This window comes from Eptesicus fuscus, chromosome 20 (genome assembly GCF_027574615.1).
Source record: "Eptesicus fuscus isolate TK198812 chromosome 20, DD_ASM_mEF_20220401, whole genome shotgun sequence".
NCBI lineage: Eukaryota > Metazoa > Chordata > Mammalia > Chiroptera > Vespertilionidae > Eptesicus > Eptesicus fuscus.
The window spans coordinates 32529394-32555460 of NC_072492.1; the positions used below are offsets into that span (position 1 = coordinate 32529394).

At 40.6% G+C, this 26067-nt stretch overlaps 2 protein-coding genes and 1 non-coding gene across 5 annotated transcripts in view; 1 reads left to right on the plus strand and 2 right to left on the minus strand.

The window, feature by feature from the left end:
* Positions 1 to 3499: 3499 nt before the first annotated feature.
* CCDC47 (coiled-coil domain containing 47) lies at positions 3500 to 21917 on the minus strand. Its single transcript, XM_008149435.3, has 13 exons — positions 21723 to 21917; positions 15457 to 15725; positions 14888 to 14995; positions 14204 to 14378; positions 12719 to 12840; positions 12443 to 12508; positions 11909 to 12010; positions 11618 to 11728; positions 10337 to 10422; positions 8960 to 9018; positions 8338 to 8447; positions 7963 to 8130; positions 3500 to 5602 (listed from the first exon to the last, which is right to left on the minus strand). The coding sequence occupies exons 2-13, from the start codon at positions 15718 to 15720 to the stop codon at positions 5522 to 5524; spliced, it is 1452 nt and encodes a 483-aa protein (XP_008147657.1). The 5' UTR covers positions 15721 to 15725; positions 21723 to 21917; the 3' UTR covers positions 3500 to 5521.
* Positions 16532 to 16612, minus strand: MIR9243A (microRNA mir-9243a). The gene is given in 1 exon segment (NR_130549.2): positions 16532 to 16612. It is a non-coding gene; the product is annotated as a microRNA mir-9243a (primary transcript).
* A 200-nt stretch (positions 21918 to 22117) lies between the features above and the next one.
* DDX42 (DEAD-box helicase 42) overlaps positions 22118 to 26067 on the plus strand; it is a 33162-nt gene continuing 29212 nt past the window's right edge. For 2 of the 3 annotated variants that reach the window (XM_028157394.2, XM_054709146.1), the window contains exon 1: positions 22118 to 22669. The gene's annotated coding sequence lies outside the window, so the exon portion shown is untranslated. Of the gene's footprint in view, positions 22670 to 23047; positions 23164 to 26067 lie in introns of those variants that run through there. The other variant, XM_028157396.2, reaches the window with a different exon arrangement.

A 26067-nucleotide genomic window follows, 5' to 3' on the forward strand; every position in this document is an offset into this window, starting at 1 on the left:
CAGCGGCTCCCGGGTGCGAGTTATCTCTTTCCGCGCAGACCTGCCGGAGGGCATTCCGTCTCCAGCAGAAGGGACCCGAGTTCCCAGGTGGGTGGCAGCCACCGAGACCGAGCCTGTCGGTGAGGGCTGCGGGGTCGGACGAGGGCTCCCCAGAACCTGGTGCCACCGCAGCAGGAAGGAAGGGGGATGATTTCCATAATGAAGAGTTGGGGGGACTACCCGGAGCGAGACTAGCCAACGCTAGCTGCTGACGGGGCTACTTTGAGAATTTTATTTTCGAGTGGTAGGACTCAAATGGAATCACCTGCCCTACACGTTAGAGGGACAAAAGGGGAGGGAGGGAGAAAGCACAGGAGAGAAACAGTTTGTTGTTCCACGTTTGTACGCATTCATATGTTGGTTCTGGTAGGTGCCCTGACCCGGGATGGAAGCGGCGACCTGCCTATGGGGACCACGCTCTAACCATATGAGCTACCCCACCAGGGCACACTTTAAAAATATATTTTTATTGATTTCAGATAGGGGGAGAGAGAGAAACATCAATGATGCGAATCATTGATGGGCTGCCGCCTGCACGCCCCCCACTGGGGATCAGCCCGCAACCTAGGCATGTGCCCTTGGCCGGAATGGGGCCCCGGGACCCTTCAGACCGCAGGCCGTCGCTCTATCCACGGAGCCAAACCGGCTAGGGCGAGGGCACACTTTTTAAAAAAGACATCGCAAATGCCCCCTCACTTTGGCCTCTAGGGTAACAAGCTGACAAGTTGCAAAGGGGAAATCCACACTTTCTGTGCTTCAGGTTACTTATCTAGGAGGAAAACAGCTCAACTAATGGGACTGTCATCTTTATCTTTCCCCCCCACCTGGATCCTTCCTCATCCGCAGCCCTTAGAGATACGCTGTTTGCAGACACCTGTAAGGTTTTCCTTGATGAGGAAGCTAGCCTAAGCCAAGGCAGGCAGGGCTCGAGAAAGGATGAAGCAATCTCAAGTGATGGAACAAACCTTCCTTTTGTGAGTGCGTTTTTTGTTTTATTTTTTCAGGGACTTATTCCAACCACGGAGTCGGGGGGCGGGGGCGGTTTTTCCAAAATTGGATATATATCCAGAGGTCCTCAGTTTGATTTCCGGTCAGGGTGCAAGGATTCGGGCTTGCTCCCCAGTAGGGAGTGAGCAGGAGGCAGCTGATCTAAGTTTCTATCTCTCTATCCCTCTCCCTTCCTCTGTCTCTAAAATCAATAAAAACATTTTTTTAATATCTAAAAACAAAAAGGTTTGAATGCTTTTTATTTTAAAACATTTATTTTGATATTTTTTATTGATTTTTAGAGAGGGAGATAAACATCGATGAGAGACACATCGCTCACCAAACTCCAGAAACTAAATCCTTTTTGCTATTGCTTTAGGATATGTCTCCCCCTTACATCCTTTCAAATCATTCAAAATGAGTGAAAGCAGGAACAGTAAAGGAGAGAGAATCCAGGATGATAAAGTACCATATTTCACCCTTCCCACCAAAATAGATCCTTGTAGACACTGCTCTAAATAATTTTCACATTGCCCATTTCTATTGGATGAGTGGAGTGAGAATACCAGTCAATGTATTTCTTTGGTCTAAGACCCATCTGAAGGAAAGAGGTTCACATCTTGGTGCTTGACAGGAAAAGGTTCTACTACTAAGGAAACAAAATTATAAACTATTGCCCTGCCCTACAAAAACAAGCAAACTGTCAAATAGTGCAAATAAAGTTAGAGAACTCTGAAAGGATCTGCTTGGTTTCCATTAGGAGAAATAAACACGAGAGTAAAGCAAAAATGCACCACTTGGAAAATAGTCCTAGGTGATTTATTTTTTGAGAGAGGGGTGTGCGGGGGGAGACATCGATTTGTTGTTCCACTTATTTATGCATTCACCGGTTGATTCGTTTATGTGCCCTGATCCTGGATCGAACCCCAACCGTGGTGTATTAGGACATCGCTCTAACCAACTGAGCTACCTGGCAAGAGCACATTTTAATTTTTTAATTTTTTTTTTCAAATTATAAGAGAAAGTTTTTTTTTTAGAAAGTTACAAACATAGACGTGAGCCAGTTGGGCTGGGCAGGCTCAGGAAACAAATTACAGAAGCAAAGAAGAACCCTTGAAGCTGAGGGAAAAGAAAGGTAACACGCCTGGGGGAAGAAGAGGGGAATGGGAAAGGGGCTGGCGTGCTTCGGAGAGGGAGAGCAAGAGCACCACTAACATTTATTTTTTGAAAATCCTCACCTGAGGATATGTTATATTGATTTTTTTGTTTTATTGATTTTTGAAAGAGAGAAAAACATCCACTAGTTGCCTCCTGTTCGTTCCCTTACTGGGGATCAAACCCAAAACCTAAGTATGTGCCCTGATTGGGGATCGAACCCATAACCTTTGGGTGCATGAAACTACACTCCAACCGAGCCACCTGGCTGGGGCACACCCCTAACATTTTTACAATGCTATAGCTTAGAAGAGAATTTTACAGATACTATTTCTTGGTGTTGATACACCTGTGAAGTAGATAGAGAAAATAATTACTATCCTTATTTTGTAGAAGAACAGAACAGAGACTCAAAGAGGTTAAGGACTTGCCCTAAGTCAGTGGTCAGCAAACTGCGGCCCGCGAGCCACATGCGGCTCTTTGGCCCCTTGAGTGTGGCTCTTCCACAAAATACCACGGCCTGGGCGAGTCTATTTGGAAGTGGCGTTAGAAGACGTTTAAGTTTAAAAAACTTGGCTCTCAGCCGAAACCGGTTTGGCTCAGTGGATAGAGCGTCGGCCTGCGGACTCAAGGGTCCCAGGTTCGATTCCGGGCAAGGGCATGTACCTTGGTTGCGGGCACGTCCCCAGTAGGGGGTGTGCAAGAGACAGCTGATCGATGTTTCTCTCTCATCGATGTTTCTAACTCTCTATCCCTCTCTCTTCCTCTCTGTAAAAAAAAAAAATCAATAAAATATATTAAAAAAAAAAAAAAAACACAAACTTGGCTCTCAAAAGAAATTTCAATCGTTGTACTGTTGATATTTGGCTCTGTTGACTAATGAGTTTGCCGACCACTGCCCTAAGTCAAAGGATTTGTTACTGGTTTTGTTGGCACTAAAAACCAGGTTTTATTTCCCAGTCCAGTGTTTGTTTCAGCGTTGCTAAGTGCCCAGGCAATGCAGACAAGATTGGAGAGCTTAGTGGTTTTCCATGTGTGACAGTTAACAACATTCTCTTCTCTCTGTCCTCTGATTCCTAGAAGATAATGGTGTCCTCTAACTCAAGAGGGGACTTCAGGGAGAAGCCCATCAATAACAGATGGAACTCTAAACACAGAAATATTTTAAAAATAACTGGCAACAATTAAGGGATTCTTGTCAAGGCCAACTCTTTTGAAGGAAAAGCATTTAAGTGATTTTTATTGAACAGAAAAAACATTCCTATGGGCTTATACTGTTGGAGAGAAACCCGAGAAAAGTAAAGGCGGCACTCTGAGATTTTTGTCAATGAGTTTAATATATGTCCATAGGTTACCATTCATATGAATGCTTAAATTACAAAATTAGCTGCCATGGCCCAAATGTGTGGGACTTTAAGAAAGCTTTTATTAAAGATAGCTAAGCATATCAATTTTGATTTCTAAAATGTATTTTAAAGGTTTGTAAAACAAGGCTAATTCTAGAATTATATAGTATTGTTTTGTTATTTTTATTTTAATAACTTAATTTCACAAACTGTTTAAAAAAATTACATTTGCATCTCCCAGCTGACGCACTTCTGCATTAACTAAGAGAAAAACCCATGTGGAAAGTTTCCATGCAGTTTCAAAGGCAGCAGCACATTCTGTTTCCACAGCAACTTATTATTGCCTCAGAACACACCTGCACATAAAGCATCAGCAAAAAAATACCCGCCCACCCCGCTCCCACCAAAAAACCCAACCCTTTCCCATCTCCAGCAAAAATTACCTGGTAAAGCAGTGACTTAAAAAAAATGCTTTCTTACTAGGAAGCATTTATAAAATGCAGAAATCTGAACAAGCTAAATGCTCGTGCAGATGAATGGGCCTCTCCCCCAAGAGTTCCTTTCTCAAGAGCAGGGGTGGGGATCGTCTGGCCCGAGGGTCGTATAAGGCCCATGAAATCATTTGGTCTGGCCCTGCCAGGCATTAGGGATGAGTTAATTAAATGCTTGACCAAATATAGCATGATAATTTTAAAATATATTTTTATTGATTTTAGGGAGAGGGATAGAAACATCAATGATGAGAGAGAATCATTGATCAGCTGCCTCCTGCACACACCCCCTACTGGGAATCGAGCCCGCAACTCGGGCACGTGTCCCTGACTGAAATCGAACCTGGGACCTTTCAGTCCTCGGGCCGATGCTCTATCAACTGAGCCAAACCGGCTAGGGCAGCATGATAATTTTTAAGTTGATAATTTTGTATGGCCCGAGAATGATGTTATAAATATCCAAATAGCCCTTGGCAGAAAAAAGGTTCCCCATCCATGCTCAAGAGGCAGAAAGAACTCTCAATCGTTTAGGAAAGCTCATTTTTAAAAGTGTATTTATGCATATTCATGGCTATTTCTCTGAAAGAATATACCCAGCCTCAGCTGTGGAAGAGCTAAAAGCAGGAGAAGCAAAGGGACACAGCCACAACACAGAGAAGAGAACTCCTCCATGAACATCCAGTAGGGTGAGGCAACCCACAAGGAAAACATCTGCGACTTCACGTAGACCACTGATCTGCTCTAGGTGAAGCAGGTCACTTTTCATGCATTTAACTCAAGAAAACCTACAACCACTTAAATACAGCATTCACAATGTCATTAGCTTATGGTATCAGGTAAGGAGAAAACTGTGCTCCTGTACTACCTATCTGTAGAATTTCCCAGTACATGTCAGTGCCCTAAAATCTACAGATATCCTATAATACTGTCATCAGCACCCTCCACCTACAAAACATAGTGAACTACACTGTTTTGAGTCCCTGAAATTTCAACACCACAGATAGTGTTCTAAGTTTTATTTTTTTACAAGTTTGATGTAGACACAGAAGAAAACAAGCAATGTTTATTGTTATTTGTGGACTCTTGGTTTAGGGTCATTCTTTATAGCCATTTCAACTGCCTAGTTTAAACAAAAAGCAACAATCTAATTATTTATCTATAAAGTCATGATATTTCTTCAAATATAATAGCACTAAAAGCACTGATGATTCATGTTATAATTTTAAAAGAATTTTAAAACTACGGAGTTCATATATCATTCCTTTTGTAAAATAATCAAAATAATGTGATTATCTGGAAGAAAATTACTGAAACAGAGTCCTTCCAATGTATTTCTAACTTCTGTAAAACTCCAAACCAAAAACAGAACAGATGATGAAATAAGGATTTCTCAGTCACTCGGAGTGTTTGAACTTGCAGATGAGAAATGGACTGGTATTTTTTACGTTTCCTGTGAATTCAAAGCTTATAGATGGCATCAGGACTCAGATCTCTGGGATGACTTTACATGGCTTTCACCTTGATTTGTTTCATTTTCATTTGCTTCTTTTCCAATTTCTTTTGCTCACGTCTCAAGGCAGCTTCCTAGAGAGACAGACAGAGATAATCCAAACTAAGCTCTAAGCACAGATTTTTAAAAAATCAAAACTAGAATACTGCCTATAATATTACTCAAAAACCTAGACTTGCACCATAAATAACATTCCAGAAGATAGTTATAAAAATTGCTAATATCTACATTGGTTAACAAAAATTAACTTGAAATGAAGCAAAGGTAACTACCATCTCAAATAAGAAACTAAATACTATATTTAAGTTGGATTTGTTAGTCTGGTCTGATTTTTCCTACACCCAGGAAACACTAGGTCAACTTTCAATGTAACAATTATATGAATTTACCAGGGATTTGTACTTCAGAAAAGCATAACATCTTTTAAAAATTGATTTGAGAGGGAGAGAGAGAGAGAAACAGCAATTTGCTCTTCTACTAATTTATGCACTCATTGGTTGATTCCTGTATGTGCCCTGACTGGGATTGAACCTGCAACCCTGGCTTAGCAGGAAGATGCTCCAACTTGGGTTTGATCTGGTTGGGGCACATACCGGAGGCAACTGATTAATGTCTCTCTCTCTCCCTCTCTCTCTCTCTCTCATATCCTCTCTCTCCCTCTCTCTCTTTCTTTCTTTAAAATCAGTAAAAACATATCCTGAGATGAGGATTTAAAAATATACAAATAATTTTAAAATAAATAAAAATTTAAAAATTGAGAACTAGTCATAAAGATAGGAATAAAGAGGAGCTCTCATATCATATACTAGTAAAGAAAGTATAAATTGGTACAATTTATTAGCAGCCTATCTTTCTTTCTCGCCCAGGATTCTTTCCCTCGGGAAAGAAAAAAAAGCACAAATACAGAAAGACACATTCTTTGAAAGACTGCTATATTTTTAATATAAAAAGTTGTAGAACATTGTAAGATAATCTACATTAAGAAAGGAATATGCACACTAAACATATAGAGTTGGGGAACTAAATAAGCTATATAGTGTTAACAGTGGTTACCTTTAGGCATGAGAGTTGTATAAAGGATTATGTCATTTTAAAAATATATTTTATTGATTTTTTACAGAGAGGAAGGGAGAGGGATAGAGAGTTAGAAACATCGATGAGAGAGAAACATCGAACAGCTGCCTCCTGCACACACCCTACTGGGTATGTGCCCACAACCAAGGTACATGCCCTTGACTGGAATCGAACCTGGGACCCCTGAATCCGCAGGCCAACGCTCTATCCACTGAGCCAAACCGGTTAGGGCAGGTTATGTCATTTTTACATGGTAGAATTAAGGTTAGTTCACTTCTGACTTAAGTTCTGAGCCCTCCTTTTTCTTAAACCTATTGTAGTTTTAAACCCTGAAAAGAACTGGAAAACTTCTTTTTTCATAGAAAAATGAAAGGCATTATCTATTAATGATCCCATGTAGATTGTTCCAGTGTATTCATTAAAAAGCCATTTTTATTTTTACAGAAGGTTGCATAAACAGAGCTCTATTTTCAGAGGAAAAATATCCATCAACTAAAGGAAAAAATGATGAGAAATTATAAGATGGGAGGAGGCCTGTGGTGTCCTGGGCACTTCACTCAACAGCTTTAATGACTACAGGCAACTAAGTGCCACATCCCCCAGAACTTTGTTCTCCTCCTCTTTTTCTGATCAGCATTTATAAGGTTTAAAATTTTAGAACTGGACTATGGTATCTTATTTCACAAAAATGTGAGAACATGCTGTTATATGAAACATAATATACGACACTCTAAAAAAGCTCTTAAGTTTGAAAATCTAGTTATGTACAAAACAGATACCAAAAATACAAAAAAATAATATCATAAGTCTCTAATTCTATAATCAAATTAGAAATGTTATAAAACAAGTTTATTTGAACCATAGGGTACATGTGCTGGCTTCTATTAAAATTCCTACTTTCTACTTCAGTAAGTACTTGGCTTGAGAGATGATAGTTTAACTTGCAAAATTAGATTGTTTTGGGGGAATAGGGTAATTCCTATCATTCGCCAGGATCAGATTCACTCTAACATGGTTAGCCTGTGTACATTCCTCCACAAAATTACCTTAAGAGCCAATATGGTACAAACAGGTATCCTTATAAATCTTAGTTTTACCCCAGTAATAAGAAAAGTTGGTCTTGCTCTGACTGGTTTGGCTCAGTGGACAGAGCGTCGGCCTGCGGACTGAAGGGTCCCAGGTTCGATTCTGGTCAAGGGCATGTACCTTGGTTGCGGGCCCACCCCCCAGTGTGCAGGAGGCAGCTGACTGATGTTTCTCTCTCATCGATGTTTCTAACTGTCTATCCCTCTCCCTTCCTCTCTGTAAAAAATCAATAAAAATATATTTTTTTTTTAAAAAAAGGAAAAGTTGGTCTTACCTCGAGCCTGCGCTGTTTCTCAGGATCTTCCTCATTCATGATCCGCTCCTTCTCTGCTCTTTTCTTCTCCTCACGCCGAGACTGTGCAGCTTCCTGTCTTTGCACATGCGTCAGCTTCAAGAATTTCTCTTCCACTCTAGCTCGGTTCTTATCTGCTTTTTGTTTGCCCTTTCCCCAAGAAACAAAGAGTTTCATAAGAAATCCATTTTAATCCAACAGAAGAAAAAGCCCATTTAGTATTCTTTCATAAAACTAATCCCATTTAGCAATTTCAAGTAAAGTAGCAAAGATACAATCACTGAAATCCTCAATAGATGATTCCCCCAGAGGAAAAAAATAACAGGTGCCAACTTATAATAAAGGCTGCAGTCTTACTTCTCTGTTGAGTCGGAACTTTTTGGCTTTGTCAATAGAGTAAATCACCATGTTCATCAGGGGTAGCAAAGCTTCCATATCCTTTGGGTAAGTGTTACCTGAACCAGGCACTGGAAAACAAAGCCATTTTCCTATTGAGTTAACAGAGCATTAATACTTCTGAGTCACCAACTCCCTTTTTTTTTTTTAATTAATAAACTCTTTTCTTCATGTTTCTTAGGCAGCTAAAATGCAACAGAAAATATAAATTAAAATATATACAAGGATCTCTTACTGAAGAAACCCAACAGCAATAAGCAGGCATGGGGTTTGTTTTTTAATGTATTTTTATTGATTTCAGAGAAGTAGGGAGAGAGACAGAAACATCAATGATGAGAGAGAATCATTGATTGGCCGCCTCCTGCTTGCCCCCCACTGGGGATCAAGCCCGCAACCCTGGCATGTGCCCTTGACCAGAATCAAACCTGGGACCCTTCAGTCCGCAGGCTGACGCTCTATCCACTGAGCCAAACCAGCTAGGGCTAATATATTTTTTTATAGCTGTCACTTAGGAGGGAACAATACTCTCCTTAAGGTCATCTCTCAGAAAACAAAGAACCCAGACAGGACATGGGATACTTACCATTAAATGTAAACAGTAGTGTCCTCTTAGTTTCAGGTAGCTTTAAAGGCTGACCTTCCCTGTCATGAAAGAAAAGGCTATTTAGAAAGAACACAAGAAAGATATTCTCTATGCATATAAATTACCCAGTTCACTTAGATGAATAGATACCTACAATTAATCAGCACAGTATTTGGCTTGGCATCCCCAAGTCAAATATAATCTCAGAGCCTGAAGGAGCTTCACAGGTCACCTGATCCACTTGCCTATCTGATGAATGCATTCCCAAGTGACCTTTATACTTGAACACCTCCAAGTGAAATCCCCTCCAGGCAAGATATATTCCATCTCACCTTGGGAACCAGAAATAAGCCTATATTTAAGTAAGAGGCCCATATTTTAAATATTTCTTATTTTGATGAGTTTCTACGTTCTATTTCCAACTCCTATTTTATCTTCCTTCCTGTAATGAAGTATCTTATTTTTGAGCCAGGCTTAGAATAAATTTAGAAATAATCAACTATAGCACATATAATTTAGTTCCGACTCACCAAAGATTCCCTTGTAATCTTTGACTATCAACTCGCTTCTCCCCACCCCAAAAGGCTCCATAGTTACCATAATGTGGTACTTTGCCCATGGTGTTGATACTGAGTTAAGCAGGGCAAGGATGATGCAACACCATCTAAAGGCAAAAGGACCTGAGTAATTCTGACACACAATGAAAATCCAGAATGGCTTTTAATTGTACTCAATTCCATAGCCTATGAGAGAGTAGCCCTTAATAAAAAATTTAGGCCCAAACTATTTCTACACCAAGGGTGAACTTAAATAAGTATGTTCTCCTGAAATGGGAACATACAACAACAGATCGGAATTCAAACAACAAATTCAAGCCCTGAATACGTACATTTGAAATATATTACTATAAATATTACTTTGGGTATTGAACGTGTTTGATAATACCTATACTCGGAAAGAATATAAGCATCCACTATACAAAGAAGCCAGAAAAGGCCAGATTTGCAATCAAACACAAATCAAACATTATAGATTCATATCATAAATTTAAAAAAGGAAAAAAAAAGAACATAGACTATGAAGGACAGAGATTAGAAATTGCATTTTCTTATATGAGCCATTTTGTAAGATTCTCTTCCACGTCACTGAGTGCATGGTGCACACGTGCAGCGACACATGCAAACTGGGGAGGCTTGTTTATCTCCCAAAGGTTTCCAACCACCTTCCTGATGCATGTAGTCAAAGCAAAAGGAAACTTGGGAGTCATGAACTTCCCTCACTCATATGGTAAGGGAAATTGCAGAAGCATCTTGCAGGTGTTTCAACACAGAAAGCTAAAGAAGAAAATCATATTCAGTATTTTTATTTCATACGTACTCTTGCATAATTTTTGGACCCGAGAACTGGTCTGAAAAATGAACGGATTCAATCTTGTCAGCGTAGTGTGTAAGAAAGTGGACCATCTGAAATAGAGAAAATTATTATATTTTAAAGTAGGGTTTGATGTATTTCCCTTTTTTCATAAAGATATTTCCTCTTGCCCTGGCTGGTTTGGCTCAGTGGGTAGAGCGTCGGCCTGCGGACTGAGGAGTCCCAGGTTCGATTCCGGCCAAGAGCACATGCCTGGGTTGTGGGCTCGATCCCCAGTAGAGGGCATGCAGGAGGCAGCTGGTCAATGATTCTCTCTCATCATTGGTGTTTCTATCTCTCCCTCTCCCTTTCTCTCTGAAATCAATAAAAAATATATTTTTAAAAAAGATATTTACTGTTCAGTCCTCCTTGCTATTGTACAATGTCATTAAGGCTAAAGCTTTTTTTTTTTAATTTTATTTTTTTAGAGAGAATGGAAGGGAGGGGGAGAGACAGACAGAAACATCAATGTGAGAGAGACACATCGATTGGTTGCCTCCAGCAAACACCCTAACCAGGGATGGAGCCTACAACCAAGGCATGTGCCCTTGACTGGAATCAAATTCGGGACCCTTCAGTCCACAGGCTGATGCTCTATCCACTAAGCCAAACCAGCTAGGGTGAGGCTAAAGCTTTTAAAAAATTAAATTTAAATAAGATAAGGAATTTCTCTATAATGAAACTAGTACCTTTTCTTTAGTAACACCAATGCTTAAGTATTCTTATTGAGCAGCTGAAAATATGTCTCAAAGTAATGTTCTAAATAAGAATAAAAGCATGGAGATAAAACCTAAAATAATTTCAGGAGATTCTTCATGAACATATCACCTTGAACTTACATTTATAACTGTCTTTGAGCTAGCCTACATTTTTATATATTAAGATGTGCTGTTACCATTATACAACCAATAGAAAAAAAAAATGGCGCTCTTCTCTTACACTAGTTGAAACTAAAATAATGGACTAAATGACATGGTGATAAAGATTAAAGTTGTAGTCCTTTCTAAAAATAATCTGAAAGCAATCAGGTATCCTAGGAACAATTTGCTCTTGATTTAGAGAGAACTTCTTCACTAAACAATTTTTGACAAGTTAATCGGTTGCTTAAAGAAAGAATTAGAGTGTTTTGGGGAAAGGAATACATAATCAATACACTGTCTTAAATGATGAACTCATACAGCCTGACTTTTAGGGAGAGTAACTTGTAAATGCCAATATCTGCAAATATATGCCTTCTATTACACTTACCTTTGTATCCATCATTCCCTCTGTGACTTCTCCCATCTCTGACAGGATGGCCAAGGAGTCTGGCAGTCCATACTTTGCTCCAGACTTAGGTTTGTCACTACAAAACTCACTCTAGAGGAAAAAGTAATTGAAAGTAAGATGTGACATTTTATTATGCACAGACGTTTTCTTCTCAAGAGAATATGTACTGACCTATTTCAAAGTGGTTAATTATGCTATGCTTTGAAGGTGAACATCTATGTAATAATTAGGCAGTTTCTATGTATTCTTGAGTTGGAATAGTCAACGTACCAGATCCTGCATCTCTTTCTGCAGTCGTACCAGGGCTTTCCGAGTACCAATAGCAAACACATAGGTATCCATGTCTTCATCATTCATGGTTACTTTTATTTGCTATTAAAAAACACACACAAAAAAAACAACAACAACAAAACTCACATGTTAGGTTCTGTGATAGGCCTATTTCTAAGATGGCCCGAAGATTCCTCTGGTGTATATATACATCCTCCCCTTGAATGTGAGCAGGACTTGTGAAATGATGTGTTATGACTCTGTTGTGTTATGTATCAGAAGGTCCCTAATCAACTGACTTTGCTATTAATCAAAACAGACATTATCCAGGTAACTGACCTAATCACATGCACCTCCACCCTAACAGCTACACACTAAGTGGACAATGGTTTGTGCAAATAGAGAAGGGCCCATTTTTTGACAAAGTACATAAGTTGTCAGTAACTCCAAATAGAATCTAAACAATAAACGGAATAAGCTCTAAGAATTAAGAATTCAATCTGTACAGAGAAAAACAGCAAGAAGAATACATACCACTTGATCACTTGCTGGCCTCATCATACGGGCCAGGACGTTCAGTAAGTCCTGTCTCTTGAGGAACTGGAAAAAAAAAAAAAGAGAACAGTTTTAATCTCCAGTTACTACAAAGAAGAGACCCTGGAGAGGGAATCAGATGTTTCAAATATACTTGACATTTGCCAGTTAGTAGTAGAAGATGACTTTTAGACCTCCTTGAAGACACTAAACTTAGAGGATTTGGAAAAAAACAAAAGGTAGACATATACATTGCACCAGAAATCCCCTACTTACCCTGAGCTGGATAAGCATCCCCTCACAGCACACTCGACCAGAACACCACAGGTTGTAGATATGCTCATTCTCCTGGTTCAGCTTTCCTGTACTTGTGGCTTCTTTGTTTGTTCCATCATCCCCTAGGAGTAAACCACTTAATGTGATTCTCTGAAAGTGTTGAGGCCTCATCACCAATCCCTCCTCCACTCTGACCCCACAATGATCAGAGTTTTAGGGTGGCAATACTTTGAGATCGTAGAGAACTCTCCTTTGAACATAGATGACAACAGATGGGCATTGTTCCTTTTACTTTTAAAACTCTATTGTCTCCATAAAAAAATCATACGCTAGCATTACTATGTCCTTGTTAGTTAGACAGCTTGCAGTATAAGTTTCTTAAGAGCAGATTAAAAAATGGAGCAAAATCAGTTTAAATGTTTCCCCCCAAAGTTAAAAATACTCCCAATGTAATGAATAAAAAAAAAAATACCATCACTACAAACTATTTAACACTCCCTCACCATGTCTGAGTTAACTTTGACCAAGTTTGCTTTTTCAACAGCAAAATGATAATCGTGGTATTAAGAGCTGTATTTTAGATCTAGAAAAAGCTAAAATTCCAACCACTTTCTCACTTCATTTAATTAAGTGAACGAAAGAAAGTGCTGAACCTCACAAGGTAAAGCAAGACTAACACACCAAATGAAAACACATGAGAAGAAGTGGAAGGCATTAAAGGCAGCTTATTATTTTCCTAATGTCCAGGTGAATAAGTACTCTGAAATAATATGGTACAGCAGAGAGAGCGTGAAATTTGAAAGCATGTAGACTAGGTTTAATATATTATGGTTGCAAGAAAATAGCATTTCTGGATTTCAGTCCCCTCTTTAGGAAAAAAGAAACTTTCCAACTGACAGTATTGTTACAAAGTTTAAATAAGAAACAATATATGCAAAGTAGCTAGCACAACACATAAACTGTCTACTAAAGAGCAGAGCAGATGCATACCTGCTTACTATTAAAGGGAAACAAAGTATTAAATGCCAAACAGAGGTTGAAGGTGGGCAAGTCCACCTTATTCCTTACACTATGTAACTGCAGGGGCTCCTCTAATGTACTTCAGTGTACACACCTCTGCAGATGATCCAAAACTCAACTGCCCAGAACCCAAGGGTATTCTAATTTCTAAAAGATGAACTGAAAGGATTTATCAAGCTACTTAAAATGTTAAAATTCCTTGCTTTCAGCCAGACTCTTGTCCAAATGTTTTGAAACAATTGTTCTTTAGCAAATGTTGATTAATGGCAGATGAGAAAATAATTTCATAAATACAATTTATTCAGCATATAAAACCTAACAAAAATGGGATCCCTGGAAAGAAAATAAAAAACCACCCTCTTCAGCAGTCCCTGAAAGCAATTAGGTACTTATACTGAGGGGAATAAACAGTTCTTATGAGATGTTTTCCAAGCCCACAGCAGGACTTCAATTAGCCTAACTTACCTACTAAGGTAAAGTTACTCTCCAAAAGCTCTCTATGAGAGTTAAACCAGGCCTGAGCAAGGCGACTGTTTTTATTCTTCCCAATGATATAGTTCATGATGTAGGCGAGCAGACCAGTCACCATCAAAATTTCTAAATAATAACTCTCCCAACTGTTTTGGAGGTGTGCAGGAACCTGAAGAAAAACAATTATTCAATTTAATGTTAGTTGAAGCTAAAGGATGGAGTCTAACTCATGGAATGAAGGACAATGAGAAAACCCATAAACAGAAGGGATACTTTAGATAACTGTCACTAAATATGATTATACTTTGAAAAACATGCCCATTTTGATTTTCCAGGTTGACTTTGTAAAAGACTATTTAAGGAAATGTGAAGACAGTCAAGTGGGATAAAAGGATGGAAAGCCCTTTGTATTAAACTTAATTCTGGTCCCACCCCAAAATAAATCCAATGGCTATCATCTTCATCATTTCTTAATAAATAAAACTATGAGGACTAGAACAAAAACACAGGGATTGCTTCTATAGGTGTGGAGTTTTATCAGAAGAACTGATATCAAACTCTTTCATAGCTACCACAATTATATCAACACCCGCTACATGTCACTAATTATATTTCTGGGATTAATAACAGTAAGATATTTTGTTGGTTAGTTTGGAATTTAGAATCCTGTATACCTACATCAACAATTGTTATTGGGTCTTTATTTTTGCTAGAAGAAGTATCTGGTTTGTCTTCATAACCTTCAAATTCTTCATCATCATATGGCTCACCCTCGGTATCTCCCTCCTACAAAAATGAGGCAGCAATCTGTTTTTCCCTACAAATGTCGCCAGAAATTGTATCTCTTTTTTGTAGGCAACAATTGTAGAGGAAAATAGAACGTGTTAGCAACAAGCACAGAACACAGAGATATTACATGTTTTTAACAAATGACTCTCCATGCTTTTGAACCCTGAGTTCTAAATGATATAATTCCCACCCACACATAAAATCCATTCTCTATCACTTCTAACCCCCCACCCCAGGCTTTCCAAAGAGGAGAAAGACAATTCATTCTTCCATCGATGTGAAAGGTGGGAAAACACCACAAAATATTTAGAAGAATTCCACCTACTAAACAAAAATGAAGATACCAGAGAGTAAAAGTCTCCCTAGACCTGGGTCTTACTTTTAAAGTCTAGGAACAGTGCTAATTAAAAATTTTCCCATCCTTCCAATTTCCTGAAAAATCAATAAGAAAATCTCACCTGGGTATCTGCATCTTCAAAATCTCCTTCTTGGTTTTCATCCTGCCCTTCTAACTCTACAGTGGTCTCGTCTTCATCATCTTCAGTGGTAATCACCCGTTGAGGAGATTCAGTAACAGAATCTTCTGTGACATCTTCAAATTCAGCAAAATCATTATCATCATATTCTACTATGTCTTCCTCATCCTCAAAATCATCAAACTTAGCTTCAGAGACACTTCCAAACACCAAAAGGACAACACAGAAAGCAGGGAAGACTTTCATGGCACCTTAAAAAAAACACACACAAAACCTAAATGGACTGCTACTCTATACACTGATCAAATTTGGAAACAAAAGATATATCTATGACACTCGCCTACTTTTCTCTTACTTAATATTATTCATTTTAGAAAGCATCACAAAAAACGAGGTGGGGGTAAAGAGGCCTAGGTTCTCATCTGGATTCTGTCACTAATTATCTGTAAAATCTTTAGGTTGGTTTCCATTTATACTGTGCATTCAGTAAGCATTTTTTGAAACACTTTAGGAAGTGGGGAGGGATATAAGAATGAGATGCAACTACTTATCTGTTGGTGGTAATGAAAATAATACATGATCAAAATAAATGAACAAACAAAATAGAAACAGACTCCTAGATTCGGAGAACAGACTGATAGTTGCCAGAGGTGGGGGTGGGGGTGGGGGTGGTATAAGGAGAGGTTGGGAGTTGGGCCTGAGGGAAAAAGTGAAGGGATTAAGAACTACAAATTGGTAGTCACAAAAATAGTCATGGGGATGTAAAGTACAGCATAGGGAATATAGTCAATAATCCTATATAATATAAGCATGATATGCTAAGTGTCTGATGGGTAGAACTTTTGGCCGACCACTCGACCAGTTGCTATGACACGCACTGACCACCAGGGGGTAGACGCTCCAACCGGTAGGTTAGCTTGCTGCTGGGGTCCGGTGATCAGGACTGGGCGAGAGGGCGGGACACGCTCTGAAGCCCTCCTGTGGTCCCTCCTTGGCCAGCTGGCCCCCATCAGCCTTGATCGGGACTGGACAATCACCGGCCAGGCCGAGGGACCCCACCCATGCACGAATTCGTGCACTGGGCCTCTAGTATTGTTATAACTACACTAGAGGCCTAATGCATGGAATTCGTGCAAGGGGCTCAGCCCTCACAGCCACAGTGGCTGCCCTTGGCCCTCGCCGCCCCAGCTTCGTCCGGAAGGTTGTCTGGCTCTCTGGTCTAATTAGCATATTACACTTTTATTATTATAGATATGGGAGCAGGTGGGTACCTGAAATATCGGGGGGGGGGGGGGAGGACCACTTTGTAAAGTATATGATTACCTAACCACTATGCTGTACACCTGAAACACAATATAAAAAGTTTGTAAAATCCTTTAAAATGGGAAAAACCACTCTTCGTTCACAGGCTGTACAAAAATAGTCCACCTCTCAGATTGCAGGTCCCTCCTCTACAGCTGTCTCAAAATCAACAGGTACCTGAATATCTCTATTTTTATATTAATATTAACCCCATTTTCCCAATCTTACTTGTTGAAAAAAAGCAAGATATCTAATTTCTCACTTTCTTTTCCCTTTGAAATCTAATCAGCCACCAAATCCTGGTGTTTCTATTGATTCCCAAAGCCACCATAATGTAAGCCAGGCGTCCTCAAACTACAGCCCGCGGGCCACATGCGGGTGTTTTTGCCGTTTTGTTTTTTTACTTCAAAATAAGATATGTGCAGTGTGCATAGGAATTTGTTCATAGTTTTTTTTAAACTACCGTACTTTCCGGTGTATAAGACGACTGGGCGTATAAGATTTTCCTGGGTTAAAAAGTCGTTTTATACGCCGGAAAATACAGTATATTGGACTATATTGATGGAATTAGATATAATGGATTAGATATATTGGACTACTGTATTTTCCGGCATATAAAATGACTTTTTAACCCAGGAAAATCTTATACGCCCAAAAATACGGTATAGTCCGGCCCTCCAATGGTCTGAGGGACAGTGAACTGGCCCCCTGTTTAAAAAGTTTGAGGACCCCTGATCTAAGCTACCACCACCTGCTGAAGAACCACAGTATTTTCCTAAATGGTCTCCCTTATATCAACTCTCCCTAGAAATCATGGCCATTTTTCTAAAATGCAACTTTTGCTACATAAGGATTCAATAACCATCAAAAGCTAAGCAATTCCTGGAGGATAATATAAGAACTCTGGCTTTTACTGCTTTTCATAAAATGATTCTACCGTATCTAAATAAATGTACCTTCACTGAACATACTACCATGTCAGATATTAAGCCAAGAGAGTAAAACATGACTCCCAAATAACTGTAAATTTGCACAAGAATTCAGCTTCAAGGATATGTGTTACAGTATTACTTATAGTGGAAAATTTGAAATTGTTTGGTTAAACCATAGGTACATACAAAAAGCAAATTTACTTTTTGTCCATTAAAAATTGTTACAAATGAAGTTTAAATCCATATTATTTTAGAAGCAAATACGTGTAAACAAAACAGTTTGGAAGGACGTATATACATCTATATATAAATAATAATTACTTTGTATGGTAGGATTATGGGCATTTTGCCTTATTTTTGTGTTTTCTAATTTTCCTATGATGTGCTTTTGTAATAAAAAGTTCTTTAAAAAATTAAAAGCATAGTTTCTGCATGCAAGAACAGGCCCTGCAGATGGAAGAATAGCTAAAGCATAAAGGCTAAAAATAACATATTGTAGGAGTTTGATATGATGTTGGGTTTATAGACTCAAGAGGGGGAAATGAGGCTGGAAAGGCCAAGAGGGACCAGATCATAATGATCTTTACTTAAGTACCACACTAATAAGTTTGGATAATTAGAATCAACTAAAGGATTTAAGTAGGAGAATGACACTATCAGATTTGCAATTCAACTCTTGACAGGGTGAATTGGAAAAGGGCACCTGAAGCAGGAAAAATTAAGTGGTTGAAATAATTACATAAGAAAAAAAAAAACCAACCCTAGCTGGTTTGGTTCAGTGGATGGAACATTGGCCTGTGGACTGAAGGGTCCCAGGTTCGATTCCAGTCAAGGGCACATGCACGGGTTATGGATCTGACCCCCAGTGGGGAGCGTGTAGGAGGCAGCTGATGGATGGTTCTTTCTCATCACTGATGTTTCTATCTCTCTTTCCCTCTCCCTTCCTCTCTGAAATCAATAAAAAATATTTTTTTAAAAAGAAGAAAACACACTCGATTGAACTGGCAGTGGTACTGGAAATGAACAGGAAAACAGATTTGACAGATTTTTAAAAAATATATATTTTATTGCTTTTTACAGAGAGGGAGAGGAATAGAGAGTTAGAAACATCGATTACAGAGAAACATCGATCAGCTGCCTCCTGCACACCCCCTATTGAGGATGTGCCCGAAACCAAGGTACATGCCCTTGACTAGAATCAAACCTGGGACCCTTCAGTCCGCAGGCCCACGCTCTATCCACTGAGCCAAACCCGTTAGGGCCAGTTTTGACAGATTTAAGACTTATACTTGCCAAAACCAGTTTGGCTCAGTGGATAGAGTGTCGGCCTGCAGACTGAAGGGTCCCGGGTTCGATTCCGGTCAGGGGCATGTACCTTGGTTGCGGGCACATCCCCAGTACGTGGTGTGCAGGAGGCAGCTGATCGATGTTTCTGGCTCTCTATCCCTCTACCTTCCTCTCTGTAAAAAATCAATAAAATATATTAAAAAAGACTTACACTTATCAGCATTGCCTGACCAGCATGGCTCAGTGGTTGACCATCGACCTATGAACCAGGAGGTCACAGTTCGACTCCTGGTCAGGGCACATTCCTGGGTTGTGGGGCATGCAGGAGGCAGCCAATTAATGATTCTTTCTCATCATTGATGTTTCTATCTCTTTCCCTTCCTCTCTAAAATCAATAAAAAAAAATATATATATATATACATATTTTAAAGTGGCATTATAGAAGTCAAAGGAGAAGCACATTTCTAAAGAAACAGCTTTTCCGCCGAAACTGGTTTGGCTCAGTGAATAGAGCGTCGGCCTGCGGACTCAAGGGTCCCGGGTTCGATTCCGGTCAAGGCATGTGCCTTGGTTGCGGACACATCCCCAGTGGGGGGTGTGCAGGAGGCAGCTGATCGATGTTTCTCTCTCATCGATGTTTCTGGCTCTCTAACCCTCTCTCTTCCTCTCTGTAAAAAATCAATAAAATATATATATATATATATATAAAAAAAAGAAACAGCTTTTTCAATTGCTGCAGAAAATTCAAGTAAGATATGAGCAAAAAAAAATTTTGGGGGGGGTAACCCTCACCCAAGGATATTTTGCCATTGATTTTTTTTTAATTTTTTTTTTTCCGGAGAGAGGGGAAAACAGAGAAACATTGATGTGAGAGAAACACATCGATTGCACAAACCCCAACCGGGGCCCTGGCCAGGGAGGAGCCTGAAACCAAGGTACATGCCCTTGATTGGAATCGAAACCTGGACCCTTTGGTCCACAGGCTGACACTCTATCCACTGAGCCAAAACCACTAGGGCTCCAAATGTTAATAAGAAAATCATTTTTGGCAACTGCAGGTAAGTGGTAAGGATGGAAGCCAGAATGCAGGGAGTTGGGTATTAATGGAGGTGAGCAAGTGGCACAAAGGAGTAGGTACTACTCTTTCAAGATGCTCTGGGATAGTGAATATTCTATACCTCATATTTACGGTACCATAAATTCTTAAAAGAATTAGCTCAATATCAAAGGTTATTGCCCAATACTTTGCAACCCATGGCTGCTCAAGAAATATTCTTTGAACTGGACAAAGTTCATAAATTTTTAAAGACACAAGTGATTTGAGAAATACCACACAGTATATCCTTTCCAATAATTGATCTTTGAAGTTAGCACCAGGGAACATTTTATAGGAAAACATAGCTGTCTTCTCAACACTAACCTCAAAAAAGTTTGTGATGTGTCTCCAAACATCCCTAGCTTCCTTTAATAATCTTTTATTATAGTCAAAAGTACATATGAAAAATAGCAAGCACTTTGGTGTAGATTTGGTTTCATATCAGCTCTACCATTTGCCAACCATATGATCTTGGGTTAATTACTTAAAATTTCATGCTCCCCACTTACAAAAAAAGAGATACCATTGCATCACAGGGCTGTAGTGTGGGCGGTACAGACTTGTGCCTGGCACCTAGAAGGTACGTAATAAATATTAGGTCCCATTACTTTCTTCCCCCTGTGCCTTATGAACACCCTGTAAGATTTCAAAACTTCATTTTTAGGGTTTCCTTTTTCAGATCTGGTTTAAACTTTTTCAAGTAGAAGCAAATAAAAGTTAATACTGACAAGGTCAATTGCCTGCCAAAAGGTCTGATCATTTCGAGCTGGATTTCCACTTAGAATGTTCACACCATAGAAGCATTTCTAAGATAACTCAGCACTGTAACATAGATCCTTCCAGGTTATTTACGTTAAAATTATCCAAGCCATTTGTGCCTTGGCCTTCCCTCTCAGAAGTCTCTCTGCTTCACCTGTCAATTCATTTCTCAAATGCACAATTCCCTGCCAGGCCACCCAGTCCTGAATGAGACTCCTGGGGCAGGGAACACGAACACTAACACGTCTGGTTTGATTAGCTTCTGCAAGCTCACTCGGCAGTCTCACAGATTGGGTCTGGACTTACAAAACCAAAGGGGAATAAGTGGGAGAATCATTACTTGTTGACATTTTGGATTAGGCCTTTCTGACAATGGCCAGACTACGAGACTTCTGGAAGTCGCGCACACATTGAATGAAAACGCGTTTTGTGTTAGAACCCTTCAGAGAAAGACTAGTCAGAGGTGGTTGCTTCTGTCAAACCACCAGGGTCTATTCCCCACTATGGAGAATCAATTCATCCTAGCATGTACTCCATTCTTCCTGCTACATACCGTAAGCTTCCTCGAACTTTGCCCTTCTGGTTGGCATTTGCTCACAGATCAGTGGGGAAGCTCCTCAAAACCGTTCAAAATCAACCCCAATCCGGAAGACCAACAGAAAATGGGCCTTGGAGTGGGCTTAAGCTTGCTTGTTTGGTTTAAGAAAGTCGGGAGAAGTGAGAAGGAGCGGCGGGGACCGATGCGTGTCACCACAGGCCTGACTTAGGGGGCTGGGTGGGAAATCGGACCGGGCTAGGCCACGCAACTCAAGAGTGACCACTTGGGACTGGCCCGGCCCCCACCGACTAACACGCCATGGCCCGCTTCCTACCTGTACCGGGGGCTAGAAACCGGCTCGGAGCTCCTGCGTCTGCCACCTCTACCCCACGGGCCTCTCGGCCTGGCCGCCGCCGGCGCGGTCACCGCGGTTTTAGTGCCCCTGATGCCTCTAGGACACAGCAATACCCGGTAGCTCAGTCACGCCGCCCCACTCTTCACGTAGCCTCTGCCATCCGTTACGTAGACTGCGTGCGGCCCGTCCGCGCCTGCGCGTGGCGAAGGGGCGGGACGCAGCTTCCGGGACCGCGCGAGACCTCACCCACCCACGCCCAGCAGAGGTGAGGTGGGGCTGCTGGGAAAATTACATAATCTCGGCCCCCTGGGCCGGAACTGCTCACGCCAATCCCTTCCCTCTCCGCTGGGATTCAGTCCAGTTGTCATCACACTGAAGTGGTGCTCCGGAAGCTAAAGGTGGCCATGCTCTATGGAACCACGCGGCCTGAGGCACGCGGAGAAATGTTGCCCAGGTTGTATTTGCGAAAGACCAGCGTTTAGGGGGGGGATCGACAATTTTGTGTATATGCGGTTTCCGCCCAAGCCCCATTTCTTGGGATTTTGGAGCGGATCCTCGTCATTGCTACTCTTTCTCCCCTCGTAGGCCCATTTCCTCTACAGGCTATGGACACCCCTGACCCAGCAGCAGAGCCCGGTCGAACGGTCTGAGAGGTCTGCAAGGCATTCTGGAGCATTACGGCCCGGAGCCCGCGCCGCTTTCCGGGAATCGCAGACCCAGACCCCGCCCTTCGGCCCGCGCTCTGCATTGCGCATGTCAGGCGTGTGTTCCCCTCCCCCAGTCAGCAACGGGTCGAGTGGCGGCGGCGAAAGGGGCGGAGAAGGAGGAGCGCGGCGGGACGCGGCCCGGACCGCGCGTACTTCGGGACGTGAGATTCCGCGTCGGCGGTAGTAGTTGCTGCCGCTACCGCAGCAGTTTTGTGCGAGGTGGGTCTGGACGCGGGGCCGCGACCCCTTGGTCGCCCTGGAGGCAACTGCGGGGCCTAGCAAAAGCCAGGGAACCGCGGCCTCAGTTAACAAAGAGTCGGCGGAGCCCCTGGGAAGACGGGGAGGGGCGGGAGTGCGGGGCTGAGGCCTGGAGGGGTCCTTCCGAGCCAGGTCGCCCTCCCACGGCTCCCGCTTCTCCCCGCCACTCTTACGGAGGCCCAGTTGGCGGCTTTCCGGAGGCAGCGCCCGCCCCCTCGACTACGGAAGAGATTTCCAAGTTGCCGAGCTCCGAGGCTGGGATGGCCACCGGGAGGATCCTGACCCTAGGCGGCAGCAGTTGGCGGGTGCAAGTCTCCAAATCGGGGGGACCCTAGCGGCAAAAGTTGCCAAATAGGAAGACAGTAAATGACAAAGTGGGTGATGTTTGTGCATCCTTGAGTAGATAGTGATTGGCATCGCCATCGTCACGCAAACTTTTTTGCGGCCTACTTGATGTGAGTAAATAATTTATGTGGAGCTGCAAGCATACGTACCAATAATGTAAAGAGAAACTTACCTACTAGTCGAGAGTTTGGGGGAAATGATAGCTTCCTTGTCACTTTGGTGAAGCATTCCCCTTTTGCCCCTTACTCCTTTAGGCTCCAGTTTCCTTTGGCTTCCTTGAATGTTGTTTTTTGCAATGATGTATCTGTTATCTCTTCTCCCCCCTGTATACACCCCGGAGTGCCTACAAGGCAGAGATTATTTCTTAGTCACTAACTTTTCAGAGCCAAGCCCAATTCTGGCACATAGGAGGTGAGCAATAAGTGTTTCATACAAAAATTAATTTTCAGACTCTCAGTGGTGAAAAAAAAGTATATTGTGTTTTCCTGTACCGAGAAGGGGCATTATATGGCCTCATTTGCAATTCATTCATTTAAGAAATATTCTTATTGATGCCTACTATGTGCCTATTCCTTAGCACTGTTTTAGGGTCTGATGTCCCCTCCCCCCCCTTCACCGGCCCTCATGAAACTTACTTTCTAGTGGAGGGAAGAGTAAATAGATCTATAAATTATACTGTAAATTAGAATATTATTAGTGCCTTAGGAAAAAATACAGCTGGGATGAAAGATGGGAAGGTGTTGCATTTTGAGGTAGGGTGGTCAGGGATACAGATAACCTAATATTTAAGCAGATTGAAAGCAGGTGAGGGAGTGTGAGCCCTGCCAGTGTGGGGAAAGGAATGTTCTAGGCAGAGGTTAGCAGCAAGTTAAAGGCCTGGAAGAGGACCCAATGTGCTGTAGCACTGTGAGCAAAGGAGGGAGTGGTAGGAGATAAGCTCAGGGAAGAAAAAGAAAAGAATTGGGGAAGGGAGCAGAACTTCCAGGACCTTTTAGGCTATTGAGGATTTCACTTTTGCTTTGCTGGAGATGGGAACCATCTGAGGGTTTTGAGCAGAGGAGTGAAAGATCAGACTTAGATTGTATTGTGATAACAGTATAATTCATGGAGGAGTGCAGTTTATATTTTAGTTTTTATCAAAATTATATATAATCAGCTCTTATTTTCCTTTTCAAAAAATATTACCTCAGAATATGTTTTTCACTGATTCCAGAGAGAGAAAAATGGATTGTTACCCCTTTCCCCCCATACACACACACCACCACCATGCACCCAGAACCAGGAATCAAACTTAGACCCGTCTGTGAACCTAAGGGTGGCCTAAGGTTGAAGATTGACATAGCATAAATCAGATTTAATACTAAAACTGAACTAAGTGCTATAAATTCTAACAAAACCTAAGATATATGGGGGAGGGGAAGAGAAGCAGAAAAGTAGAGCATGTTATTCTTGCTCCTTAACAATGTCAATCATTAAGAGCCATTTTTGGAACTCTTTCTACATTTGCTTCAGAGCCCATTATAAACATTTTAATTTTTATTATTAGTTGTAAACATTAATACAAAGATGAAAGTAAAAATCAAATAACTGCCGTTAACATTTTGATTAACAGCCCTCCAGCTATCTCTGGATATGTTACACATGCTTTTACATTGAATTATGTTGAATTATATCGTCCACCTTGTTCTATGCCCTTTTTATTTGACTTAAGGTATAATGGACACTTTTCCATAAATGTAAGTTATAATTAAAATTTTTTTAAATTAGAATGCATTTTTCCTTTGACTAAGCAATTGCATTTTAAAAAATGATCCTAAGGAAATAATTCAGGCTGTGCTCAAAGATATAGCTATATGATACGTTTCACAACATTATAAAATAGAGAAATATATTGATAATCAAAGATGTTCATAGTGTATCATTAGGTGAGGAAATCAGTAACTAAAATAATATGTACACTATGGTTTTATTTTGTTTCAAATTGTGTGTGTGTATACAACTTAAAAAATAGTGGAGAGCTCTAGCCAGTTTGGCTCAGTGGGTAGAGCATTGGCCTTTGACCTGAAGGGTCCTGAGTTTGATTCCTGTCGAGGGCACATACCTTAGTTGCATTCCTTAGATGTCCGGCCGGTGCTGGAGGCAACCAATCAATGTGTCTCATATAGATGTTTCTCTCTCTCTGTGTCTTTCCCCCTCCCTTTCACTCTCTCTAAAAGTTACTGAAAAACTATCCTGGGGTGAGGATTGGCAACAACAACAAAAAAATAGTGTAGAATACATAGCAAAAGAGATCAACAGAGTTACATATCTGGGAGAGGAAATTTCAGGTAGTTGTAAGTTTTGTTCCTTTATGCGTTCTGAGCTTCCTGCTTTTCTACAAAACTTAGGTAACCTGTATATAAAAATGGTTTTTTGGAGCCAAGACTAATAAGATGCTGTAAAATACTGTTTTTAAATTGATTGAATTGAAGCTCAGGAAATTTCTTTGGAACCCTTGACCATAGAATTAACAACACATAAGGCAACAGGGGTTTCTTCCTAGTTAGTGTTCTAGTGTGCATTTGCTAAATAAATGCATGGTTCATAAGTACCCTTCAGAGATAACAACATAGGTAATTTCTACAAATAACTATTTTTTAAAATTTTGACTCTTTGAATCTTCAAGATGTCATTACCAGAGGAAAATCGTTAATTTTGGGACAGTATTGCTGATAGCACCTCAGTCTCTGTTATAGCAAGCATTACATTATATTGTAGTTGTAGATTGTTTTTGTGACTTTTGTGTGTTTTTCTTTTTGTCTGTTTTCCTGCTAGACTGTAAACTTCTTGAGGATAAAATTTAAGAGCTTAAGTCGTTTCAATTGCATAACGCACATCTGATCTTCCAAAATATTCGTTGTCTTAGGAGTATTTTTGCAGCTTAACAAATATTAAATTAGCAATCAAATCCTTTTAAAGGGGATGATAATAAATGCTGCATTCCCATTTAGATTGAGAGTTCAATAAAATAAAAA

What these genes read in the sequence shown, in the direction of transcription:
- CCDC47 (XM_008149435.3), bottom strand. Translation starts at nt 15,720, where the DNA reads ATGAAAGTCTTCCCTGCTTTCTGTGTTGTCCTTTTGGTGTTTGGAAGT. An exon ending in ACCCAATAACAATTGTTGAT is followed by an intron (nt 14,379 to 14,887) that starts GTAGGTATACAG and finishes GTTTTTCTTCAG; the next exon opens with GTTCCTGCACACCTCCAAAA. An exon ending in GGATGCTTATCCAGCTCAGG is followed by an intron (nt 12,509 to 12,718) that starts GTAAGTAGGGGA and finishes TTTTTTTTCCAG; the next exon opens with TTCCTCAAGAGACAGGACTT.